This window comes from Macrotis lagotis, chromosome 2 (genome assembly GCF_037893015.1).
Source record: "Macrotis lagotis isolate mMagLag1 chromosome 2, bilby.v1.9.chrom.fasta, whole genome shotgun sequence".
Taxonomy (NCBI): Eukaryota; Metazoa; Chordata; class Mammalia; order Peramelemorphia; family Peramelidae; genus Macrotis; species Macrotis lagotis.
Genome location: NC_133659.1, coordinates 202,283,419 through 202,308,196, shown reverse-complemented (window position 1 = coordinate 202,308,196; position 24,778 = coordinate 202,283,419). Strand labels below are relative to the sequence as shown.

Genomic DNA, 24,778 nt, shown 5'->3' with positions numbered 1-24,778 from the left:
CAAAGGTATGTAAAGCAGAGTACAGCTGTGAAGTATGGAAAGCCTACTTGGGCATCACCTGCAGTCAGATCTCTAGATATTTGGGCTATTTTGTATAGAGGCCAGAAGTTGAAGTTCCTGAACTATCCTGCTAGTGACCTAGGGTTCCAGTGATCCACTGCTAGCAGAGATAGAGCCAGGAGTGAAGGAAGTAAGAAGGACTGGCAGTAGAGATGAGAATTCAGAACCAAGCCTGGCTTCTGGCAACAGAAGCAAATAGACGGGGGTAACTGTGTGTCTGTGTGTGTGTGAAATGTGCCAGGTACTGTGCTATGTACACACACACACACACACACACACACACACACACAAAGCACAGTACCTGGCACATTTTTGTTGTACTTTTAGTTGGATTCAACACTTCATGAACCCATTTGAGGTTTTCTTCTGGAAAGGTTTGCCAGAAACTGAGACAAACAGGGTTAAGTGATTTGCCCAGGGTCACACAAATAGTAAATGTCTGAGGCAGGATTTGAACTCAGGAAGAGGAGTCCTCTTGACTCTAGGCCTGGCTCTCTATCCAGTATACCACCTAGCTGCCCCAACCTGGCCAATAATAGGCATTACAGAAATGCCTATTCCCCCTCCTTCCCACAGTAAACAAATTATTTGTACTATTTGAAAAAGTAGTATAACTGTCTGGGGTTTCTTATAAACAGGATTTTCACCACTGGAATGCTTATTGTTCTATCAAATTTACTAGATAGATCCCTCTTATACAGTACTTGAAGTGTGATCAGAAAAATTATTGAGGGCAGGAAGGAAGTGCTGACTTTAATGGAAAATTATATTGTTTGATACTTTTTTGGTGCTATATGAGATTAATAGGTGATGAGTCATCCATTACTGTTGGCTTTGCAAGCTGGTATGCCTTGATAATGAGTTTAGATTAATCTCCTGCTTCTGCTTAAATGCTGTTCTATGTCAAAGGAATAATTGTAAAAAATTAACAACATTACACCATTAATGCCAGGGAGATTATAGAGCTAGAAATATCACTATAGTCTTCCTTAGCTGCCAATTTATAGAATCTTAGCACAGGGAAGAACTTGAGAAGTAGATTATCTCTAAAGTCCTTTCCAGCTCTAATATTCTGTGATCTGATCAGATGTTCTTCATTTGAATGGCATTCATTGCCAGTGGGTCAGTTTTAATGATAGAACTTTATCAACAACCTCTTGCTATAGCCTAGGCAACAGGTAATCTTTTCTGAATAGTTCTGTGTCTTAGATATAATGGGGATCCAGTAATGAGGACTCTTTTCCAAAGGGCAAATGAACAAAGTTAAGATATAAAGATTAACTGACTCAGAAATCAATTCTTACCTTCCAATTTCAGACTGTTCAGAAAACTCATGATTCTCAAATCTTTCCATCAATAATCCCAGTGTCATCCTGTCTGATTTCTTGGCATTCCTTCCCCACCCCAGGATAGTTTGATGGTGCAGTGGATAAAGCACTGGCCTTGGAGTCAGGAGGATGGGAGTTGAGTCTCTCCTCAGACACTTGCCATTTACTAGCTGTGTGACCTTGGGCAGGTCACTTAACCCTGACTGCCTTTCATCGAGGGTCATCTCCAGTTGTCCTGATTCATCTCTGGCCATTGGACCCAGATGACTCTCTGGAGGAAAAAGTGAGACTGGTGACTTAACACAGCATCCCCTCACTCCAATCCAATTCATGTGCTTCTCGTGACATCACCTCTTTTATGTCATGGTCTTTTGTGAGAATGAAGGCCAATCATCATCCCCACCATACCTTGCTTTATGAAGAAACTCAGACAGTGAACCTGAACAGGAATCAAGAGCCTGTGATTTAATCTCCATCTTGTCAGTAACTTGTGATCTTGGATGAATCACATCCTCCTCTGGGCCTCAGTTTCCTTTTCTGTAAGATGAAGGAAATTAACTGAACAATCTTTTTCTAGCTATTTAAACTCTTTTCTCCAATTTCAATGAAACTACTTCCTTGAATGCTTAGCATCATAATTTCTTTTTTTAATATTTTATTTTTTCATTTTTCTAACTACTTGCAAAGATAGTTTTTAACAATCATTTTTTTTGCAAGATTTTGAGTTTTGCATATTTCTCCTTTTTTCCTTTCCTTCCCCAACCTGACAGAAAGCAATTTAATATAGGTTATAGATAAGATATAGATATAGATATAGATATAGCATCACAATTTCTAAAGGACTTCATAGTGAAGTAGGAATGAAAAGAGGAAAGTGTTGGTAGAACTTCCTCCTTTGTTCTTCTGTATGTTGAGTTCTCTTCTATTAATCCATAATTTGGGGAAGATTATTTAACCTCTATGCCTTCTCACTTCCCCAACTACTCAAGTAGAATTAACTGTGGTAAAGACCTGACCTCTCAGAAACCTTTACAGGGAGAGATTTTGTGTATAACAATACCAGCCAAACACTAGCCATAAGTAGAGTCCGTCTTGCTAAGTTCTTAGTTGAGAATAATTTTACCTTCTGCTTTATTAAAGAAGACATTTTTGGGTAGAGATTTGGCTATACTACTGGACAAAATGCAGCCTTTACAATATAACCATACCCTGGAAAAGTCTACCAGAATGCAGTGTTGAAAACATATACTAGTCCCAGATCCAGCATTTTGCCATAGTTAACTTTGTTAAGATATTATAAGACAATAGGTAAACTATTTATGGGCCTTGGAATCAGGAAGGCCTGAGTTGAAATCTAGTCTCTAACATTAATAGCCACATAACCAAGAGCAAGTCATTAGACCTTTTGTCTGGGGCCTCAGTTTTCCTATCTATTAAATGGGTATGATGATACCTATACCTACCTCTCAGGCTTGATGAGAGAATCAAATTAGGTAATGTATGTCAAAGGCTTTGCAAATTTCAAAGTGTCAGATTTTGTTTTAGCTGATATCAATATGTACCATCAACCCATCAACTCTTGGTTCTTGGCAGATGACTAATATTTAATACTTTTATTTATTTAGAATTTTTTGCAATTTTTCTCCTAATCTTGCTTCCCCCCCGCCAAGAGGCAGTCTGTTAGTCTTTACATTGTTTCCATGGTATACCTTGATCTAAGTTGAATGTGATGAGAGTGAAATCATATGCTTAAGGAAGAAAAATAAAGTATTGTGCTTGATTGTTGCACTAATGGAATGAGCAAGTCCATCAAGGTTGGTCATCACCCCCATGTTGCTGCTAGGGTGCACAATGTTCCTCTGGTTCTATTCATCTCACTCAACATCAGTCCATGCAAATCTTTCTGCGCTTCCCTGAATTCCCATACCTCCTGGCTTCTAATAGAACAGTAGTGTTCCATCACATGCATATACCACATTTTGTTAATCCATTCCCCAATTGAAGGACATTTATCTAATTTCCAATTCTTTGCCATGAATATTTTTGTATAAGTGATTTTTTAATAAAATAAAAAATAAAATATAATATTCTTGTTTAAGAGTAAACAAAATACCCTCTCCCCAAAAAAATATAGACCCTCATGAGAAATAAAGTAAAAGAAAGAGTAAAAAAAATGTGTTTCAGTCTGTTTCTGATACCATCAGCTCTGTCTCAGGTGGATCACATTCTTTATCATAAGTCCATCATAAAAGTTACTTCCATTATTTTTCCACTGTTGCTGTTGCTGATTGTAATTCCCTACGTCCATTCCTCTCCACTGCCATATATTATATTTTCTTTCTCCTTTCACTCTGTCCCTCTTCTAAAATGTGGTGTAGGGTAGCTGAATGTCACAACAGACTGATCACTGGCCCTGGGGCCAAGAGGCCCCAATCCCACATACCACCCCTGAGACCCAGTAACCACCCGGCCCCATGGTCCCAGAAAGGCCACCCAATCCCAGCCCCTTGCAAGAAGTAAAAAAAGAAAATGTTATATCTGACTATTCTCACCTATGATCTACCCTTCCTCTATCATCCTCATCCTCCCCTCTTCTCCCTTTCTCCCTTCTCTCCTTTTTATTCTAGATGGCTATACCTTAGTGAGTGTGTATGCTATTTCCTCTCTGAGCCTTTTCTGATGGGAATGAAGGTTCCCTCATTCCCCTTCGCCTTCCCCCCTATATCATTGCAAAAGCTCTTGTTAAAAAAAAAATGTGTGTGTGTGTGTATATATATACACACATACACACATATATTTTATATGAAATGTCTTAGCCTATTCCACCTCTCCTTTCTCTTACTTCCAGTGCATTTCCCTTATAGCCATTGATTCCATTTTTACAGTATATTATATCTTTAAATATATTTACAGTATATTATATCTTTCCTGTTCTTCATCTATAAAAATTCCTTCTACCTTCTCTATTAAATGAGAAGTTTCATATGAGTATTCTCAGTATCATTTTTCTATGCAGGAATACATTCAGTTCCTCATCATTAAGTCCCTCATATTTTACCCTTCTTTTCCGCTCTCTGTGCTTCACCTGAGTACTGTATTTGAAGGTCAAACTTTCTGTTCAACTCTGGTCATTTTAACAGAAACATTTGAAATTCCCCTGTTTCATTGAAAGTCCATCTTTTCCCCTGGAAGAGGAAATTCAGTTTTGCTGGGTAGTTGATTCTCGGTTGCATTTCAAGCTCTTTTGCCTTCCAGAATATTGTATTCCAAGTCCTACAAGACCTTAATGTAGTTGCTGCTAAGTCCTGTGTGATCCTAACTGCAGCTCCACAATATTTGAATTGTGTCCTTCTGGCTGCTTGTAATATTTTCTCTTTGACTTGGGAGTTCTGGAACTTGGCTATAATATTCCTGGGGGTTGTTTTTTTTTTTGTTTTGGATCTCTTTCTGGGGGAGATGGGTAGATTCTCTCAAGTTCTATTTTGCCTTCTTCTTCTAGGATATCAGGGCAATTTTCCTGTAGGATTTCTTTAAAAATGAGTTCAAGGCTGTTTTCCTGATCATGACTTTAAATTATCTTTCCTGAACCTGTTTTCCAGATTGTTTTTTTCAGTGAGATGTTTCACATTTTCTTCTAATTTTTCATTCTTTTGGTTTTGAAATATTGTGTCTTGACTTCTCGTAAAGTCTTCAGCTTCCTTTAGCTCCATTCTACATCTGAGGGATTTATTTTTCTCAGAGCGCTTTCTTATCTCCTCTTCCATCTGGCCAATTCTGCTTTTTAAAGCATTCTTCTCCTCAATAACTCTTTGAACTGTTTTATCCATTTGACCTATGCTGATTTTTAACATGTTATTTTCTTTTTTTTTTTTTGTAAGGCAAACAGGGTTAAGTGGCTTGCCCAAGGCCACACAGCTAGGTAATTATTAAGTGTCTGAGACTGGATTTGAACCCAGGTACTCCTGACTCCAGGGCCGGTGCTTTATCCACTACAACACCTAGCCGCCCCTGACATGTTATTTTCTTCAGCATTTTTTTGGATCTCCTTGACTAAGCTGCTGGCTTCTTTTTCATGTTTTTCCTGCATCTCTCTCATTTTTTTTCCCAATTTTTCTTCTATCTCCCTTACTTGATTGTTTTTTAAGTTTTTGCAAGGCAATGGGGTTAAGTGGCTTGCCCAAGGCCACACAGCTAGGTAATTATTAAGTGTCTGAGGCCAGATTTGACCTCAGTTACTCTTGACTCCAGGGCCCGTGCTCTATCCACTGCGCCACCTAGCGCCTCTGCCTTACTTGATATTTGAAATCTTTTTTGAACTCTGTCATAACCTGAGACCAATTTCCATTTTTCTTGGAGTCTTTAGATGCAGGAGCTTTTACTTCCTCATCTTCAGATTGAGTATTTTGATTCTTCTTGGGATCATAGACAAAGCATTTCTCAGTGGTGTCCCCTTTTTTTCTGTTTACTCATTTCTCCACCCTGTGCCTGGTTTTGGGATGCTTCCTGAGTTTTTGAGTATTATTGGGACACACACTTTGGAGGATTTTTTGGGACACCCCACTGGGACCTCCAAGATCTTATGCTCTCTTGCCTGTGCTTTGATATGTAGATAACCACAGACACTCCCCTCTGCCCTGGAACTGTGAGGAGAGTCCCTGCTATCTTAGTATGGAAGACCAAACTGCAACCTGGATCTGTGTGGGCAAACAGCAGAGTCCTGACCCAGGGAGAGCAGAGAGATTTCTGCAGTCTCCCCTGACCCCCTTACTGTCTGTTGGTTGTGCTCTGGAGGTGCAGGCTCGTTTTGCCAGATTCCTGCTGCAGGTTCTCGCTGCGGGGCTGTTCAGAGGCCAGTGTTCCTAACTCCACACTCATTCTGGTGCAGCAGAGTTCTCTCACTATAGTATTTAATATTTAATCCCAATAAGAAATCTTCTCTTGTCAAACTCCTCTCCATCTTCAATATGCATTTTTCTAGTCCTGCATTTGTTTAGTGAAACCAAATTTAATTTAATTTAAGCCCCTTGAAGCCAGTACTATCTCCATTTTGTATTTGTAACATCAGCACCACACACAATATGTGACCCAGAAATTCTTGTTGATTGATAATATTCGATGAGTGAGTCCATTGTTTGTTTTAAGTCAAACTAAATATAATTGGTTGAATTTGGTTCTAAAATCAAAGCTTCTCTTTTGCATGTTGGCAAGATAAACAAATTATCAACCTGATACAATTCTAGTTCTTTATAATATCTGGAGAATTTATGTTAGTTGTTATTTTTAATGTCACAGGCTTCACAAAGTAACTTTCATATTTTCTGTTAATACTTCAGGACTCTGGATTGATTTGGAAATGTCCTACAATGGACCCTTTCTGATGACGCTTGAGACCAAAATGAATTTGACCAAACTGGGTAAAGAGCCTCTTGTTGAAGCCTTCCGAGTTGGAGAAATTGGCAAAGAAGGGTAAGGGATGACATGAATTTAAAAGCAACATGCAACATCTGGTTTCATCGTTTGAATAATTTAGCTCTATTTTTAAAGTATGTTATTAGTTGACATTTAGTTCATTGTTCAAATGGATGCTTTTAAATGCCCAGTCTATTTTATGAATTCTAGTTAACCTATTTCATTTTATTGTCAATTCCCTCTTAGTAGTAGATGGGAAACTTGGCTAATTGCATTGCCTTTTAAAAAAAAATGCTATTAAAGTCAATCCCTTTTGTTTTTACATCACGTTTGTTTCTAGGTGCATTCCTGTCCCTCATCATTACCTAGTGATCCTTCCCTTGAAACAGAGATTTAAAAATGAAAAGAAAGAACAGTTTTATAAAACCAACCAATATAATTAATGAACATACTTGACAGGATATGGAATATTTTATACTCATAACACCACCATACAAACTTTAATAAAAGAAGGGAGATAGATTTTCTCAACTCTTCTCCTAGATCCAACCTTGGTTATTACAAGAGCATAGCATTCTTTTTCATTTTGTTATTTTTTCCATTTCCATTTTTATCATCATGTACATCATTTTTCTGGTTTTTGCTTACTTCATTCTACATCAGTTCATGCTTCTTTTTGTCTTCTCATTTCTTCATTTCTCATGTTCCTGTAATACTCTATTCCATTTCAACACATTGTGTTTAGCCACTCACTAATCAGTGAGCTTCCACTCTGTTACTTTTTCTTTGCTACCACAGAAAGTGTTATAATGACTATTTTGGCCCATTCAAGATCGTTCCTTCTGTCTTGACTCTTCTTGGGTTATAAATTGCATTGTTTTTCACTGGCAGTTTATCATTTTCCTGTGATTCAATGTTGGTAAATTAGAGGCCCAGGTCAGTTGGTTGAACTTTTTATGAAAATTCTGAACAGTTAACATTTCACACAAATGTGAATTTGCATTTATAGATTTATTTAGTAAGAAGTTCTGTTCATAGATAGAAATATTTTTAGGGAATGGCTAATTATATTAGTGTAAGAGTTTGCTTTTGACCTTGTTTCTGTCATTGCCTATTTTTAAAAAGTTATATTGATGCTTTTTTTTTACATTGTTCTTATTCTCCAAAAACTCTCCCTTTCCTCTCCTTTCTTGTGGAACCTTCCCTTGTAACAAAGTTAAACCAGACAGAGCGACCTATCAATCCTATCCAACAGACAGACATCATTGGCATCTCTAGTGTACCATCTCACTGCCAAAAGGGAGGGATCATTGTTCTTGGCCCCTTAAAACAGTTTTGTCCCTAGGAGCATTCCTGTCCTAGAAAAACTTGTGTACACAATGAAATCAGCCACAGATATTTTGCTGTGATCATTTGCATTGATAAAGCCTTTGAAGAATTATGTTTTAGCATTTAAAAGGGAATGTGATCACTAGCTGATCTGTATGATTTAGGTTCTGAAGCCTAGGCTTTGACCTTAGCAATGTCAACACCCTAGGTAGGAATCCATAGATCCCCATTTTGTAGTCCTTTTTGGAAAAACAAACCCCTTGAATTTCCACTGAAGACCAGCTTCCTTCTGTTCTGGTTAATCAGCTGGTCAATTGTTTTTAAGGTTTGAACTCAGGATTATTGGGTTTTGTTTACTTATGAACCCAGAATAAATGCTATTCTTTAGAAATATTCCAGGAGGTAATTGGGGGTGGAGGATCATGCAGTTGAGAATGTGTTTATTTTACTTAGCTGATTCTAGTGCATTTTGGTTATTTAAAGCCTATTTCTAGTCTAACAGTTACAGCATTGCTCCTACTGTTTCTCCTCTAACTTCTATCTGTGCTATTTTCCCTTCATTTCTTTCTGCTGTTGTGTTATATAATGTATTTGGACTCGGCAATCTGTGGATTTTATTTCCTGGTGAGTGGTATTTATTAATGTAGCATTTCATTCCCTGTGAGTGCTGAGTCTTGTCGGTTGTGTATGAACCCATCTTAGAGTTTTCTTCCATCACCTTTTTAGAAATAAGTATGCCAAACTGTAAGCCTCAGAGCACTTAGATTGGGGGAGATTTGGAAAGTTTTTCTAGTCCTTCTGACTCATCCTGGTTTTGTGGCCCTGAGGATTTAACTTAATCTATCAGTGCTCTGAACAACTCTTTAAGATGATAAAATGCTGAGATAAAATTTCAAACAGCATTGATATAGGGAGCAAGTACCCTATATCAATGAAATTCCAGTTCCAGTCCCTGTCCTATCCTTAGCCCTTTTATCATTGTATTACACTAAACAGTGGTCAGTGTTTCCTGAATTTTTTAAAATAGTTCAAGTATAGTGGACTTTTACCTAGGTTTCTTTTGCATCAGTACAAGGAGAATTGCATTTTCATTGGAGACCTCAGGTAATTGTATGTTCCTAATCTAGTGATCTAGAGCAGTGGTCTGGAAAGTGAGGTCAATCCATGAGGATACAGAAAAGAACAACAACTAGAACTTCTATTTATTTTTTTCATTTTAAAAATAAGACAGTTATATATGTTGGTTGGTTGTTTCAGATTAGTCAACCCTGTCCATACCCCTACTCTCCACCCCAAAACCAGCCTCTGCCTTGGATCACATGCTTATCACCCTTCACTCTCATGCTCATTTCTACTCCCACATTTTCATCACAGCACCTCAGATTAAGGAGCTAGGTTCATAGAGGGTGGGTCCACTGAAAGGGGTTGTGTTCCCCTTATGCTTAGGTCCTGTCAAGGAAGATGACAAAAAGTCATCTTTTTCTAGATATTATTTTTGTCTAGAAGTTCAGACAGAAGGTTGATTACAGCAGCAAAATACTAAGAAGTTATGGCTCATTTGGTAGAAGAAGGAAGGAACTGGAGAAATTAGAAATGATATTATGTCAATTAAAGCATTTAACAAATTTACCATGTGCTGGACACTGTACTAAACTGTTGTGGATCTCAGAAAAACAAAAAACACTATTCTTACCCTCAGAAAGCTTATGTTCTAACAAAGATAGACCACCCATAAAAGGGAACTGAAAAAATATTGCAGAAGGAATAAGAGGAATAACTATACATTGGTAAGATTGAAAAGTCTAGAGAATTAGGAGCTTAGGTTCATAGAGGGTTAAAAATTTCCAGATGTGAGCTCGAATGTCTGACACCCTTATTTTTCTTGGTCCTCTTCTCCCCTAGTCACTAAAAGTTCCCTTTTCCTTCACCTTTCTCTTCCCATCCTGGCTACCCTCTTTCTTCTTTCTTCATTCTGTCTCTTCTAAGAGCTTCACCTAGTAAGAATGCTTCACTTGAGAGAGAGAATTCTACAAGGACTGCTCTATGATCTAGTGTTGAGAGAAACCACCTCATTTTACAGATGAAGAAATTGAGTTCCACAGAGATTGTGATTTGCTCAAGGTCATATAGGCATCAAAGAGGATTTGAACCCAAGTCCTGTGACTCCAAAGCCAAAGCTTTTAAACAGTGAAGGACTAAAAGATGTAAAATTTCAATCGTATTTAGAATTTAGGTTTGGAATATGTTTTTTTGCTTTCCTGACCTTGTTGACATTTTGGAACCAGATTGTTATTTATAGACAGATTGGAAATGAATTATTACTTAGTTTTCACAGTTATTTGCAGTCCAGTGTATGAATTTGGATAAGGAAGAGAAGGAGAAGTACAAAGCTCCATAATCCACTTCAGAAAGCTTTTATTTAGTACCTAAATTTGGGCCCTTTGGATACAAAGACAAAAACAAAATCAAATTGCCTGCCCTCCTGGAGCCCCTATTCTAGTAGAGGGGAAATTGTGTGTGTGTGTGTGTGTGTGTACACATATTACATTCAGAGAAGACTTCTCATGATGGATGAAGGAAACTTTTTGATTTATAAGTTTTTTCACCTCCAAGTTTAACGAGATAAAATTAAAACCCAACCTTTTTAACCACCCAATCACCCTGTTGGTTTTAGAAAATTTTATTGGATATTTATTGGACTCCTATGATTAAAATGTATTAAAATTTTTGTTAATCAGCTTCATAGCCATCAAAGCCAAGTATCAAAATAAGACCAGATTTTAAAATAAAGTGTTAAAAATCCAGTATTTTAAAAACTAATGGGGGTGGCTAGGTGGCGTAGTGGATAAAGCACCAGCCCTGGAGTCAGGAGTACCTGGGTTCAAATCCAGTCTCAGATGCTTAATAATTACCTAGCTGTGTGGCCTTGGGCAAGTCACTTAATCCCATTTGCCTTGCAAAAAACTAAAAAAAACAAAGCAAAACAAAACCTAATGAACTATTCTAATCAATTTAGCAAGAACAGAAAAAGGATTTTATAATGCCATTTATAAAATAAAAATCATTTTAATTTACAGTCTCAACATCTTGTCATTATAAGTTCTTCAGCCAAAGAAAAGACAAATTCCTTAATTCTGTTTTTAGCAATTTTGCACTTTTAGCAATTTGGAAGAAGCTATTTCTGTGGCTATTATTTTTAAATGAAGTTCTTCATGCTAGCTGAGTTATTATCTATCATCAGAAGCCCTGAGCAATGAGGTTCATTTGGGACCTAAATTGATGCCTAAAATGATGATGATGATGATGACTACAACGATGATGATGATGATATTTGTCCTTCATTCTCAAAGAAGACCATGACATCATGGTGCTGATGCCATGACAAGCACATGAATTGGATTTGAATGAAGGGGGGAGCTGTGCTAAATTACCAGCCTCACTTTCTCCTCCAGAGCCATCTGGGTTCAGCAGCCAGATATGAATCAGGATGCCTGGAGATGACCCTGGATGTGAGACAATCAAGGTTATGTGACTTTCCCAGGGTCACACAGCTAGTAAATGTTAAGTGTATATAGCTGGGGGCTCCTAGGTGGCGTAGAGGATGGAGCACTGGCCTTGGAGTCAGGAGTACCTGGGTTCAAATCTGGTCTCAGACACTTAATAATTACCTAGCAGTGTGGCCTTGGGCAAGCCACTTAACCCCATTTGCCTTACCAAAAACCTAAAAAAAAAAGTGTATATAGCTGGATTCGAATTCCTCCCCTCCTAACTCCAAGGCCAGTGTTCTATCCACTGGTTAAGAAGAAATCTAGTGAAGGCAGAAGAATTTATCAGTGTCTAAAGAACCCTCTAAATGGTGCTTCCTGCTCTTGAAAGGCTACTAAGATCTCTAAAGAATTCAATCACAAATGTTATGTGACTAGAACTTATGTGGGTTGCTGAAATGTTTCCTTGGTAACTTTTATTGTGGGCCATTCTCCCAGTACAGTTCAGCTTCACAAGATATTCCTGGTGATGATACTAATCATAAAGTGCTCCCCATGTGGAGGTCGGGACACCTTGTGTGTGTGTGGATGTGGATGGACATCCGCACATATATGTCTGTGCTGCATTTCTCTTGAGGACAGACCCACTAATAACAAAAATAGGAGACTTTTTTACATATTTTTACACTTAAGATTTGTGAATCAAGTGATTGGCATCATTTTATGACAGTAGCCCTTGGATCTGAATGTTACAGGTATTGTTATTCCTGCCTTGTGGCTGAGACTGAGAGGAGTTAAAGTGACTCTCCATAGAATCACCCAGCAATAACACAGGTCAAGGCAACAAACATTTATTAATCACCTAGTAAATGCCAGACTCTGTATTAAGCCCTTGGGCTACAAGAAAGGCTAAAGCCATTCCCTGCTGTCCAGGAGAGAAAAAACCAACTGCATAAATTGGGGATAAAGAGGTTCAGAAAAGGTTTCCTGCAAAAAGCAGAGAAGTATGATTTTCACCCAGGTCATCCTGACTCCCAGAGCACTATCCTTTCTTGCTATTCTGACTTTTCTAGTTGGGAGACTTAAGTTTTGTCCAGATATTACCATTGCTTAATTTGAACCACAAAGTGAAATAATATCCACTAATGCTTTTATTGAAGAGGAAGGCCCCAGTACATGAATTGCCAGAGGCAAGGATCTAAAACTCCCCTGGACCCCTGGAAAGAGGAGACTAAATGAAAAGTTTGGATAAACCAACACATCATTGAGTGATGAGTGGTGACAATGGTAGTTAGTTAACTTACCTAGAGAGCAGTTTGAATAAAATTAACTGACTGCCTCTTGCCCCAGGCTCCTACTTTCCAGGGCTTTAGTGACTTCTTAGGAAGCTTTACAGTTTTCCAGATTCACCCAGGCTCTCTCTTTCAGACTGGCTCTTAACTGCCCTCTTTTTTTTTAAGTCTGTTTTCAAACTGGCCAAGTACTAATGTTCTTTCTTAATGGGAAGGACTCTTTATGTTCAGAAAGATTTCTTGCACATATTACCATCTTTAGGTTGGGTTTTTACTCTTTATCTCATTATACTTAGAGATTCTCCTCCCTATGCTGAAAAAAACTTGTAAATCAAAAAAAATATCCTTCATACACTATGAGAAGCCTTCTGGACTTCCTCAGGGTCAGTTCTCTGCCTCTGTCAACTACTGATAAAAGTCTTCCAAATTTATTTTGAATTAATTTTTATATTTACTTGTCTGTATTTAAGAAAATTAAGAAAAATAGACTATTTTCATTGTATTCTAGTCATGCTCTCTTCCTTTTAAAATATGTATACACTTCAGATTTGCAATTCTTTTTGTCTTCACTTGTCCTTATACTTTCCTAAAAGGATGTTCTTTGAATTTGCTTCAGCTTATCTTAGCCCTTTGGCAGTTACTGCAGTAAGAAAAGTGATCCCTTCTCAAAGCTGAAGGGGAGAGATATAGAAAAGAATCAGGGGGTAGAAGATCTGTCTATTAAGTGGTTTATGAATTATTGTTTCCATTGGTTATAAAATATTTCCTTTTAAGAACTTAGAATGTGTGTGTACAACTGAATCTTGTACATGATTGCACATTTAAATTGTTTGCCCTCAAGCAGAATTTGGGGGGGCACCCTTTTCAATATACTGTACTCCCCATTCCAGTTTACTCTTGCATTATAATTCCTTTGAGCAAAGAGGGCAGTAGGACTTCTTTTATGGGCTTCTCACCTTACAAAGATTATTTAAAAGTTAATTTTCCAGGGGTAGCTAGGTGTCACAATGGATAGAGCACTGGCTCTGGAGTCAGGAGTACCTGAGTTCAAATCCGGTCTCAGACACTTAATTACCTAGCTGTGTGGCCTTGGGCAAGCCACTTAACCCCGTTTGCCTTGCAGAAACCTTAAAAAAAAAAAGTTAATTATCCTGAGGTCCACTGTTGCACTGTGATAAAGAAAGCTCTTTTTGAGGAGATAGCTCAGAAGTGTGACTATACCATTTATATGGTTTTTCAAGTTTTCTTTTTGTTTTTTCCTCTTATTTGTTTTTTTATTTAATCTTTATTTTCATTTTGTACAAATAATGTTTTTACATTAATAAAATATTCTTGTTTAAGAGTAAACAAAATACCCCCTCCCCCCCATAAATATAGACTTGCTTGAGCGATAAAGTAAAGGGGAGAGAAAAAAATTAAAATTAAAAACAATAATAGTAATAATTGTAGGGTCTTTTTTCCTTTTTGTTTTTAAATTAATAAGATAAATGTTCAAATCCAATCACTCCTTCCAGGTTACCTTTTTGGCAGATAGCAGGCAGCTTTTTCTCTCTTCACCCACTCCCCAACCCTTGATCATCACTTTTAGAATCTTCAGCACATTATTTTGAACTCTCCTCTATAGGAACAAATCTGGGAGGGACCAGAGGAGGTTGGCTTTTGGCAACAGCCAGATGATGGCTTTCAGAGCTCAGGCTAGAGATCAGACTGGACAATGTCATTAAGCAAGCTATCAAAAAAGGGTGTGAGGATTGTTTCCAAAATGTTTTGATGAATAACAGACAGCATCATTGAAATGAGTGCCCAACCTTCCAAGGCAGTGCCTTAGAGCAGGTGGGGAACCTTGTATTGGACTGGCACTGCCATGACAACTGCAGGCCAGGTTCAAAATTCAATAAATCTAGTAGGTTTAAAGACCATAAAAGGCTGAATTAATTAAATGTTTGACCACTGAGAGCCTGAGAATGATGTTATAAATATCCAAATGGCCCTTGGCAAAAAAAAAAAAGTTCCCTACCTTTGCCTTAAAGGATCCCACATCTAAGTTTGGGTCCAGTGTCTTTGAGAAGCCAGTCTTAAGGGAACAGGCTTGGAAAGACTCATTATCATGTTCCTCTGAAGTTGAATGTTGAGAGAACAAGATCATAAGTTGGGTGTTCCTTTCATTATAAAGTCACAAAGCCAAAGGTCATTACTTTGTGGTTCCCAAGGGACCCCATTATCCAGCCAAGTTTTTTGGCTGATGAGAATACTCCCTCTTTCCCTGCTGTGCCACTACCCTCAACTCATTGTAAAAGGAACCACTTCTACATCATCTGTGGTTTAATCTGATTGTTACAGTTTCTTCCAGGAGAAGTCCCTGCCCCATGCTCTGCAGGAGTGATTAATTCAGTAACCTGAGACTTTCCTGCAATTCTCAGCATTTAGTATTTTCCCCCTGAGGCCTGGAGACTGCCAGGTGATAGGTGTGGGAGGAGATGAGATAATCAAGTTGGTAGATCAGCAGATTTCAGTATACGCCAAGCTTTTGGAGATCTGTGGATGAAAAAGAACTCTTCAGTTCATAGAAGAAACCCTGGAGACTCGGGAATCACTGAAATTATGCTATGCCAACCCCCAACCCCCACCAAGACTGAGAACTAGATGGCAAAGTTGTTCTCACTAACTGAATTTTAAAGATGCATTACTTAGGGTTGTATCCTCTGCCTAAAGAACTTCATTAGGATGTTTTGGAATTAAATGTTGTTGTCCATGTTTTAAATTTTAAAAAGTTTCCTTGGTATCAGCTCCTGAACTCAGCAAAAATGCCTCTCTGCAATGATGAGCAATTACAACTTTTAACCCTGGATTGTATATAAAGAAACACTTCCTAGAAGACCTAGCCCATAGATAGAGATTGGTTACTTTTTTCTGTGACTAGGTACAAGTGTGTTTGTTCTAAGGCATGGGAGTTTTCCTTTAATGTTAAACAAAACTGAAACAAACTGGCTCTCACATTTCAACAGCTGCTGCAGAGAAGTGTCAGTATAGCGTATTGCACAGGGAGCTTGAAGGTACCCTTCCAGATGGGCTCCTGTTTCAGAGGAGGAAGGTGCCAGCCCAGGCTTCATAGCACACTTGAACTGCTGCCCATAGCCATCGATGCATTTCAGCCCTCAGCTTGTACTTGGCTGAAAAATGTAGCAGTGTCCACTTTGCCCTCCACTGCTCCGATGTCTGTCCTGGCAGCCGCCAGAGGGCTCCAAGAGCCAGAGAAGCAAACCCAAGGCAATCCAAGGACTGTGACTGCCTAGAAGCAATTGAGAAACACAACTGACTTGACCTTGCTGGGTCATCTTGCCCTTTCCAAATATATGAGCTTCAGAAGCCTGATATTTGCCCAGCAGTCTTAGCATTGAGACAGCCTTTCTCAAACTGACTAAAAAGGACAAGGATATGCCAACCCTTTGGAGGACAGACCATTACGCAAGAACATGTTGGCCTTCTGTATAATACATTTATAGAACATTGGTTCAAGATGTACTAACTGGAGCTGGTAAGGAACAAAGTGGTCAAGGCCCTGAGTTTCCCCTATGGTTTTCACTTTTAGACCAAAGGGTCTGGAAGAGGGAAAAATTCAAAGTACCCACATCTGACTCTAGAAAAACCTAAGAGGAAAATAATTCTACTGCAATTCATTTGACTTTTGCTTAGCAAAAACCTCCCCCCAAAACAGTTTACTTAATCTTCAATCTTTCCTGATCTGCTGGTTGCTTCTGCTGCCTTCAAACATACCTGTGTCTCCCCCAGCCTCCCTGCCTCTATTCATCCATTCCTTCTACCTATCATCCTCCTGTCTTTTATGGCTAAACTTGAGAAGGTTCCTTTACTTCTTCTCAGCTCTCTATTGGTTTCCAAACTTATCATTCAACCAAAACTGCTCTTTACAAAGTTATTAGTGATCTCTTACTTGCCAAATCTAATGTCCTTTCTCAGTTCTCATATTTCTTGACTTCTCTCCATCTGTCTAAATAGGATGTATTGTAGAGAACCTGAATTCACCTTGTCCCAAATGGAATTCATTATCTTTTCACCAACTCCTTCCCACTTCCACACTTCCATATATACTATTGAGTTCACTACTGTCCTCCCAGTATCTGGGCTCACAGCTTAGGTGTCATCATCTCACTCCCCTCCACTTCCATCTACTGTGTTTCTAAAGCCTGTTGATTTTATCTATATAACATCTCTCCCCTATGCTCCCTTCTCTCCTCTAATGCTACAACCACTGTGGTAAAGGCCCTCATCTCCTCCCTCCTAGAATGTCAGAATAATCTCATGTTTTTCTGCCACAATATCTCTTCCCATTCCAGTCTATTCTCCACTTAGCTACCAGAGATCAAACGTAAAATTCTCTATTTAACCTTGAAAGCCCTTCACAACCTTCCCTCCCTCTCATCTTTCCAGGCAGCTTAACGCCTCCCACCTGCTCACCAATTATTGTATGATCCTGTGGCACTGATCTCCATGTTGTCCCAAGAATAAGACATGTGGTCTCCCAATTCTGGACCTCTTCTCTAGCTGTCCTCACTGTCTCGAATATTTTCCCTCCTTGTCTCCATCACCTGGCTTCTTGGCTTCTTTCAAATCCCACTATCTACAGAAAAATTCAAGTATTTTTCCTCTGTTGATTAGTTCCTATTTAACCATGTACAGTTTGTATAGTTGTTTGCATTTTGTCTCCCCCATTACATTATGAGCTTTTCAAGAGCAGGAATTCTCATTTTGCCTATCTTTAGTATCCCTAGAGCTTGGCACATAGTGGTAAATACAGGTTCCTTTTTTTTTTTAATTTTTATTTAAGGCAGTGGGGTTAAGAGTGACTTGACCAAGGCCACACAGCTAAGCAATTATTGTCTGAGTCCAAATTTGAACTCAGGGCCTCCTGAACCCAGGGCCAGTGCTCTATTTTGCCCCCTAACTGCCCCCTGCATACAGGTGCTTAATGAGTATTTATTGACCAAGTGACTAAAAAGAACTATACTTCTCTGAAACAGTTCATAAGTAGCTATCAGGTACTTGTTAAAGATTCTGGGATCAGCATGAGTAGCCAGTAAACTTTTCTGTGGCCCCGAAGAACCTAGACTGTGAGGAGGAAGACTTAAGGAAAAAAACAAGGGGCAGTATGCTACAAAGAAGTCTTTGGAGTCTGATTTTTGTGAAAACCTAGTCAAGGCAGCTTCAGAGATTTGGAGATCTGAAGAGACCCCTGTTATCATTGGTGAGGGATTCTCCTGATAGGACAAAATGTTATCTCACCCTTGAAATCATTACCTTCCTTCCATCTATCCACAAACTCAACATGACCATCACTTTTGATAAAAATCATTGCATTCCATTGAATAATAACTGACATTTACAAAGTGCTTTAAGGTTTGCAAAGCACTTTATATGCATAGTATGTGTTGAACTACCCTCCTGTTTGTTGATGCATGCCAAAGAAGTCTTCTGGTCTCAAATTAACATCCCTTTAATAAATTTATTGTATTGGTCCAAATATAAGCTGCACCATTAAAACAAAATATTTTTGAAGGGGGGAAAAAAGACATTGAAAAATAATTATGTCAGTCCCCCTTCTCTTTTGTGAAGCTAGTCTCTTTGTCAGGGATACAAAGCCTTCAGGGCTCTGAGTACCCTTTATAGAATAAACTCACTTTCCCACTCTCCAACTCCCAGCTCTGTTTCTAATAAAGCCCCCTAGGTAGCACATTTTTTGGAGCCTCCTTTCAACCTCATTGCACCTTGGGATTCAACAGGTCCTATCTCCCTCCCATGCCCCCTTTTCTGCTTCATTTCAGTCCTCAAACCTGGGGTCATCTTACAGGTGTCCTATAGGTGAAATGAGGGAAGTCCAATTGCAAATTTGTCCTGGACAAAGTACAAACTCTTTCTGAGAATCCTTTCCTATTACCTATCCCTAGTAATCTTTTCTGGGCCCAGATGTGACAGTGGAAGGGAAGAGTTGATACCTCTGCAATGAGCTGCCTTTCTCAAAGAATTCAGAGACTGGATGAAGGCAGTTACTCAAAGAATTGCAAGAGGGTAGAACCTACCTCCCTTACATTTTCAGCCATAGCAGTAGAGACTTGCTTCATATGCATCCCCAACAGAAGAAATCTAATGCTACTCCTTCTACTTGTGCAGGGACAGTTTCTGTTCCTTCCTCCTGGAAAAAGTAGTGAGGCCTAAAGAGTAATGTCTAAGAGTATCATTATAGACTACACACAAGTTCTATATAAAACAGATTTTAAGGGGAAAAGTACAGCCTGTGTTTGGACCAGTTTGTCTCCTGTATTAATCATACCTACTCAAGGACCCTAGGATTAACCTATTTATTTGGGGTGGGTAGAAGAGAATATTAATCTTGTTAGTCCATCCTAGTTTCTTGTGTTTGTGTGATGGCAATTTTTTTTAAAAGCTTGCTAATCCACAGAAGTTTGGTGGTAACTCTTTCTTTTTCAGTTTCAGACCCAGAGCATATTGCCTTGCAGACAGTGATGAGGAATCCTCCAGTGCTGGCTCCTCTGATGAGGATGATGCTTCAGAAGTGATTGCTGGAGACAAGCAGCTCACTCCAGGGACTGAAGGGTTTGTGCTTCAGAACATTTTTTCTTCTTCCCCCCCCCCCCCATCCTAAATGTTTCAGGGAATTCCTTGATGGTGGACTTTGTGGAATTGAGAACTTTTGAATTTAAGAACCAGTCAATGCTTAAAATCTGAGCCCTAAAGCTTAATCCTTCATCTTGCTGGCTCTCTTAACAAAAAGAAGGCACCAGTATAGATGGAGAGTAGAGGTGCCCTTCTATTGAAATACTAGAATGTGGGGCAGCTAGGTACAGTGGATAAGGCACCAGCCCTGGAGTCAGGAGGACCTGAGTTCAAATCTGGCCTCAGACACTTAATAATCGCCTAGCTGTGTGACCTTGGGCAAGCCACTTAACCCCATTGCTTCACACACACACAAAAAAAGAAATATTAGAATGTTATGTTGATTGTTTACTGAAAGGAAAGAAAGTAGGCAACATTTCCCTCTTTCTCTAGGAAGCTGCTCCTCCCTATGTTTGGGTTATAGATTTCTAGTTTTGCAACAGAAATCCTAGGGTCATCTTCAGTGGTGGTTGAAGATTGGAGTGATCCAATAGTTTTTCAGGGAGTAACTCTTAAAGTTCTCACTTCCTGTGTATTTTGTTTCTTAGGAGCTCATTGTAAATATACTTGTTACATTGGACTCTGATGTAAGATTTTCAATATGAGAAGCTTTAAGCTATTCAGAGAAATATTGGAATCATATATGTGTGTGTGTGTGTGTGTGTACATATATATATATGTATATATATATATATGTACACACACATACACATTATAGCAAGTGATTCACTACTTAAAGGAAAATCTATATACCATTCATTTATTAAATCTTATGAAAGAAGCAAAAAAATTAGGTCAGGTTGAAACTAACGTTTTGCTGCCCTTATTTGAAATCTGCTTACAAACTCTGTTCTTATATTTCTTGTTTCCCCCAGATGTGGTATGCTTGTACAATCTATCTTAAATCTGTAGAGATTTTCTAAAACAAAATACTCTTCTTAGAGCATTTTTCCACTAGAAAATGAGACCAAAAAAACCTAATTCCCTACTGTCTCTCAAGATGGAAGAGATGGGTAGGGACTAAACCTTTTCATGTATTGTTATAGGAAATTCATGAATAAGGAAACTCTATCCATGTAGCATAAGGTCTTGAGAGTTGCCTAAAACTATTAAGTGACTTGCCCAAGATCATAAAGCCAGTATGTATCGGAAACCAGACAGGTCTTCAAAAATCCAGCCAGCTCTCTCCATTATGCCATAGCTGCCTCCTAGTCATTCATGTGTCACTGGAACTAGATGATTTCTAAAAGAATAGAGCTTATAGTAACCCAATTTTTCCTATTCTAAATTTGAAGGTATGTTGGAGGATACCGGACAAGTAAGATTATGAGGTTTGTGGACAAAATCACCAAGTCAAAATATTTCCAAAAAGCAACTGAGACAGAGTTTATTAAAAAGAAGATTGAGGAAGTCTCGAATACTCCACTACTTCTGACTGTTGAAATACAAGAGTGTAAAGGAACCTTAGCAGTTAACATTCCACCCCCTCCAACTGACCGAATATGGTAGGTAGCACAAGACTGCTCTTTCTTTTAAGTATCTTTCCTTAGAGGTTAGATATACTTAATTGTTAATTACTGAAAGCAGCACAGTCCTGACCACAGGAACTTCAAATGATTTTTCAAACAATTTACCATTGTTTAATTTAACTATGTGTTGGTTTCACATTTTTTTCCAGAGGATAAAATCACATTGGATTGATCCTCATACATTAGAAAAAAAAAAAATCTTTTTCATGAAATGGGGGGCAGGTACATGGTAGTCTTGCTTCATTATATCTCCCACTTTGGGCCATGTCAGAGTCTTGAGCTGTACTGTAATATGGGTGAAGAGAATTTTATCCATGGATACACTGGCCATCTGTCACATCATTGTCCCTGGCACTAGGATTCATCTGTCAATAAGACAACATCTTCTAGAACAAGTTGGATTAGGAACTGCCAGGATTTCCAAACTCACCAGTATAAGAGGAAGATTTGTTGAATTGGAGTTTTTGAATACTAATATTCTCAACCAGAGTTGTCCTGTAAGCTGTGTGAGGTAGAACAGTATTTAACTTTTAGAAATATTATTCTTGCTCCTGATCTTTTCCTACCACACCCTCCTCAATTAAAGCTATAAAGTCATACTGTACAATGACAAGATCTAATGAGTAGGTTTTTAAGGATAGGGAAACAGAGGTGTTTGTAGGCACCAGTAAAGAAGTCAGGAGACAGGGAGAGTTTGAAGAGACGAGAGTGAATGGGAAGGACTGTGTATACAGAAAGGGACAGGATTAATTATAGGTGGGGGCTGGCTTAGGCAGTGTGAAAGAAGTTGAGGAGAAGATCTTGGGCAAAGTCATCCCAATGAGATGAGAAAGAGGAAGGGAGGAGGACGGGGATGGATTGAAATAATGCTGGTAGAGCTGTGACATTGCCTGACCCTTCTGGACAACAGTTTGTTGTTATTGTTTTAATCATGCAAGTGAAACATTCTAGTGAAGCATGGACAGACTACTTGGCAAGTTGCCAAGTTGTTAAAGGTTTTAATAGTAAGCTATTTTTAAATTGTCTTTATCCTTTAACCCCACAATACAAGGAATGACCATATACTCCAGGGCAGGCAAAGGAGGCGGCAATGGTCAAGCATATTTCAGTTAATTGAATATTATCAAGCACCTGCTATGTGCTAGGTCCCCAAAATAAATGTACCATGGTGGAGGAGAGGGGAAGTAACCACTGGAAGACCTTCCTAAAGGAGCTAGTGCTTGTTCTGGGCCTGAAAGGGCTAAGAGGAGGGAGAACATTTTAGAAGGGGGACAACCTGTACAAAGACCTGGAGATGAAAACTGGAATGTTATAAATGAGGTGCTGAAAGTGGACCAGTGTGGTGGAAGGTACAATCAGATTACATCTGGAGCCAGATGATGAAGGGCTTTATATGTCCAAAGAGGTTTCAGGAGCCACTGAACCTTCTGGCATAGGGGAGTGATATAGTCAACCTGCACCTTAGGACTAATACTAGTGTGGCAGCTGTGCAGAAGATGAGGGGGGAGGGCAGAATCTAAGGCAGGGAGCCTAAGACCAAAATCCTCCTGGCAGCACTGGGGTAGTAGTAAATAAATGGAAACAAAATGAGTATCCCTCAATAGTTGGTGGAAGGCCAGAAAAAAGTATGGTACATGACTGATGAAATACTGTGCAATAAGAAATGAAAGGAATTCAGAGAAATCTATAAAGAATTACTTGAACTGATACAGAACGAAATAAACAGAATAAAACAGTGACTATACAATGAAAACATTACAAAGAAGAAATCATACTGAGTAAATTGAGAAACAAAATCAAAAGACTTATTTCTTCCCTCTCAGTAGAGAAATGGTAGCCTACTGAGCCATAGAATATGGTATACATTGACATATAATAACTTTAGTAAATATTTTCACTTAATTGTTTTTCTCTATCATAGGAGAGGTGGAAAATAACTCAAATGTCTGAAGTATAGAGATAAAAGACATTTTTAAAACAAGACTTTTTTGTTAAGTGCTGATCCAGTGGGGTCTTTCCAAAGTTACAAATGCAGCTTTTTATGACAAAGATAGCAAAGGCTGTTAAGTCATGGCTGGCCTTCTAAATAACCACTACAGAACTCTAAAACAGGAACAACAGCCTTGAATTTGCCATATGCTGTTATTGTTCTCTATAGGTATATTCCAAGGAAATCAGTGACAAAATTGAAACAGGCATTCATTCATTTGGCATAGATAGCACAGTGATATTCAAGTGAACCAAAAGGGAATTGGGAAAAGCTTCCTGTATTCCTCTTGTATCTCTGACAGCAGATGAATCAGTATTATTTTAGCATGCCTCTACCCCCACTATAAGGTCATATTTTAAATGGTTTTAAAAGCATCATCTTATTTTTCATTCATAGTTCATATTTTTGTGATGGCCCACACTGGAGATCTTTACTTAGGAGGAAATTGTACTTCTGTGTTTGTATTTTCTTTAAAGGTATGGCTTCAGAAAGCCACCACATGTGGAGCTGAAGGCTCGGCCAAAACTTGGTGAGAGAGAAGTGACTATAGTTCATGTGACTGATTGGATAGAGAAGAAACTGGAGCAAGAGTTTCAGGTATATATGTTATATTATCTAATGTTTGAGTTATTATGGGCATTTTCTATTCTTGGTGGTACAAACAGTGAATGTTACTGACCAATCTGTGCCAAAATGCTAAAAAAAAAATTTTCTCATTACTTATTGGAACCAAAGTTGGGTTCCAGATCCTACCCCAGGTCTATTCCATTGTCTCTCTGATAGATAAAGTATGGAGGTTAAATTACCTTTCTCCAGTTCCACTAGTATCATAGCCCAAAGATGCTTAATGTAAGCATTTCAGTCTCATAAAATGATAGAGGTTCAGTTCTTAAGGGTCTTTGAAATCATCTAAGTAAATCTTCTATCCATTGTGTGAAACCACTCATAACACATGACAAATTAAATTAGAGCAACATACTGGGGCAGTTGGAATCAAGGCTTCTTGAATTTGAGGAATTTAAAACTTAAGAGACTTGTTGAATTTCTTCTTCCTATTTCAATTCCTTCATTTAGTGACAAATTCTTCTCTGCAGTAGAGGCAACATTAGTTCAATTGAATAAACTTTTATTTAGCAAAACCTTGGGGATTCTATGGGACAAAAAAGTTCCTGATCACAAAGAACTTTGTGTTTTCCACAAGGAGATCCATAAGTCATGATTAGTTATTAATGTCCATAGAGGAAGATGATTATGCCCACACCTTAAAGTGAATGGTTGGGAAAGTTTTTCAGTCTGAGGGAGGAGATGGACTGAGGATTCTGAGACCTAGGTGAAGCAGGAGCCCATACCAACTCCAAAGGTATCACTTGTGTGAAGCACAGGTATGGAACAGTGCAGGGAACAACCAGAAGGCCAGTTTGTCTGGAATATAAAGATAGGGAGTACTGTAGTGTGAAATAAATCTAGAAAAGCAGACTAGAGCCATATCAGGAAGAATCTGAAATTGAACCTAGAAGCAGTTGGGAACTGCTAAAGATTTTTTTCAGGAGAGGAATGACATAATTATTTTAGCAGCTGTGTAGAGGGTGGATTAGGGAAGGGCAATGCCAGTTAGCTGGCTACTTCGGTAATCCAGACCAAAAACAAAAATTGGTCCAAGTAAGAAGTG

At 38.6% G+C, this 24,778-nt stretch overlaps 1 protein-coding gene across 5 annotated transcripts in view; it reads left to right on the top strand.

Annotated features, from left to right (window-relative positions):
- TEX2 (testis expressed 2) overlaps positions 1-24,778 on the top strand; it is a 166,914-nt gene that overhangs the window by 139,023 nt on the left and 3,113 nt on the right. For all 5 annotated transcript variants that reach the window (XM_074224486.1, XM_074224483.1, XM_074224482.1 and 2 more), the window contains exons 8-11: positions 6,722-6,854; positions 19,405-19,530; positions 20,886-21,095; positions 23,586-23,706. In XM_074224486.1, coding sequence (XP_074080587.1) covers positions 6,722-6,854; positions 19,405-19,530; positions 20,886-21,095; positions 23,586-23,706 — 590 coding nt within the window. The remainder of the gene's footprint in view (positions 1-6,721; positions 6,855-19,404; positions 19,531-20,885; positions 21,096-23,585; positions 23,707-24,778) is intronic.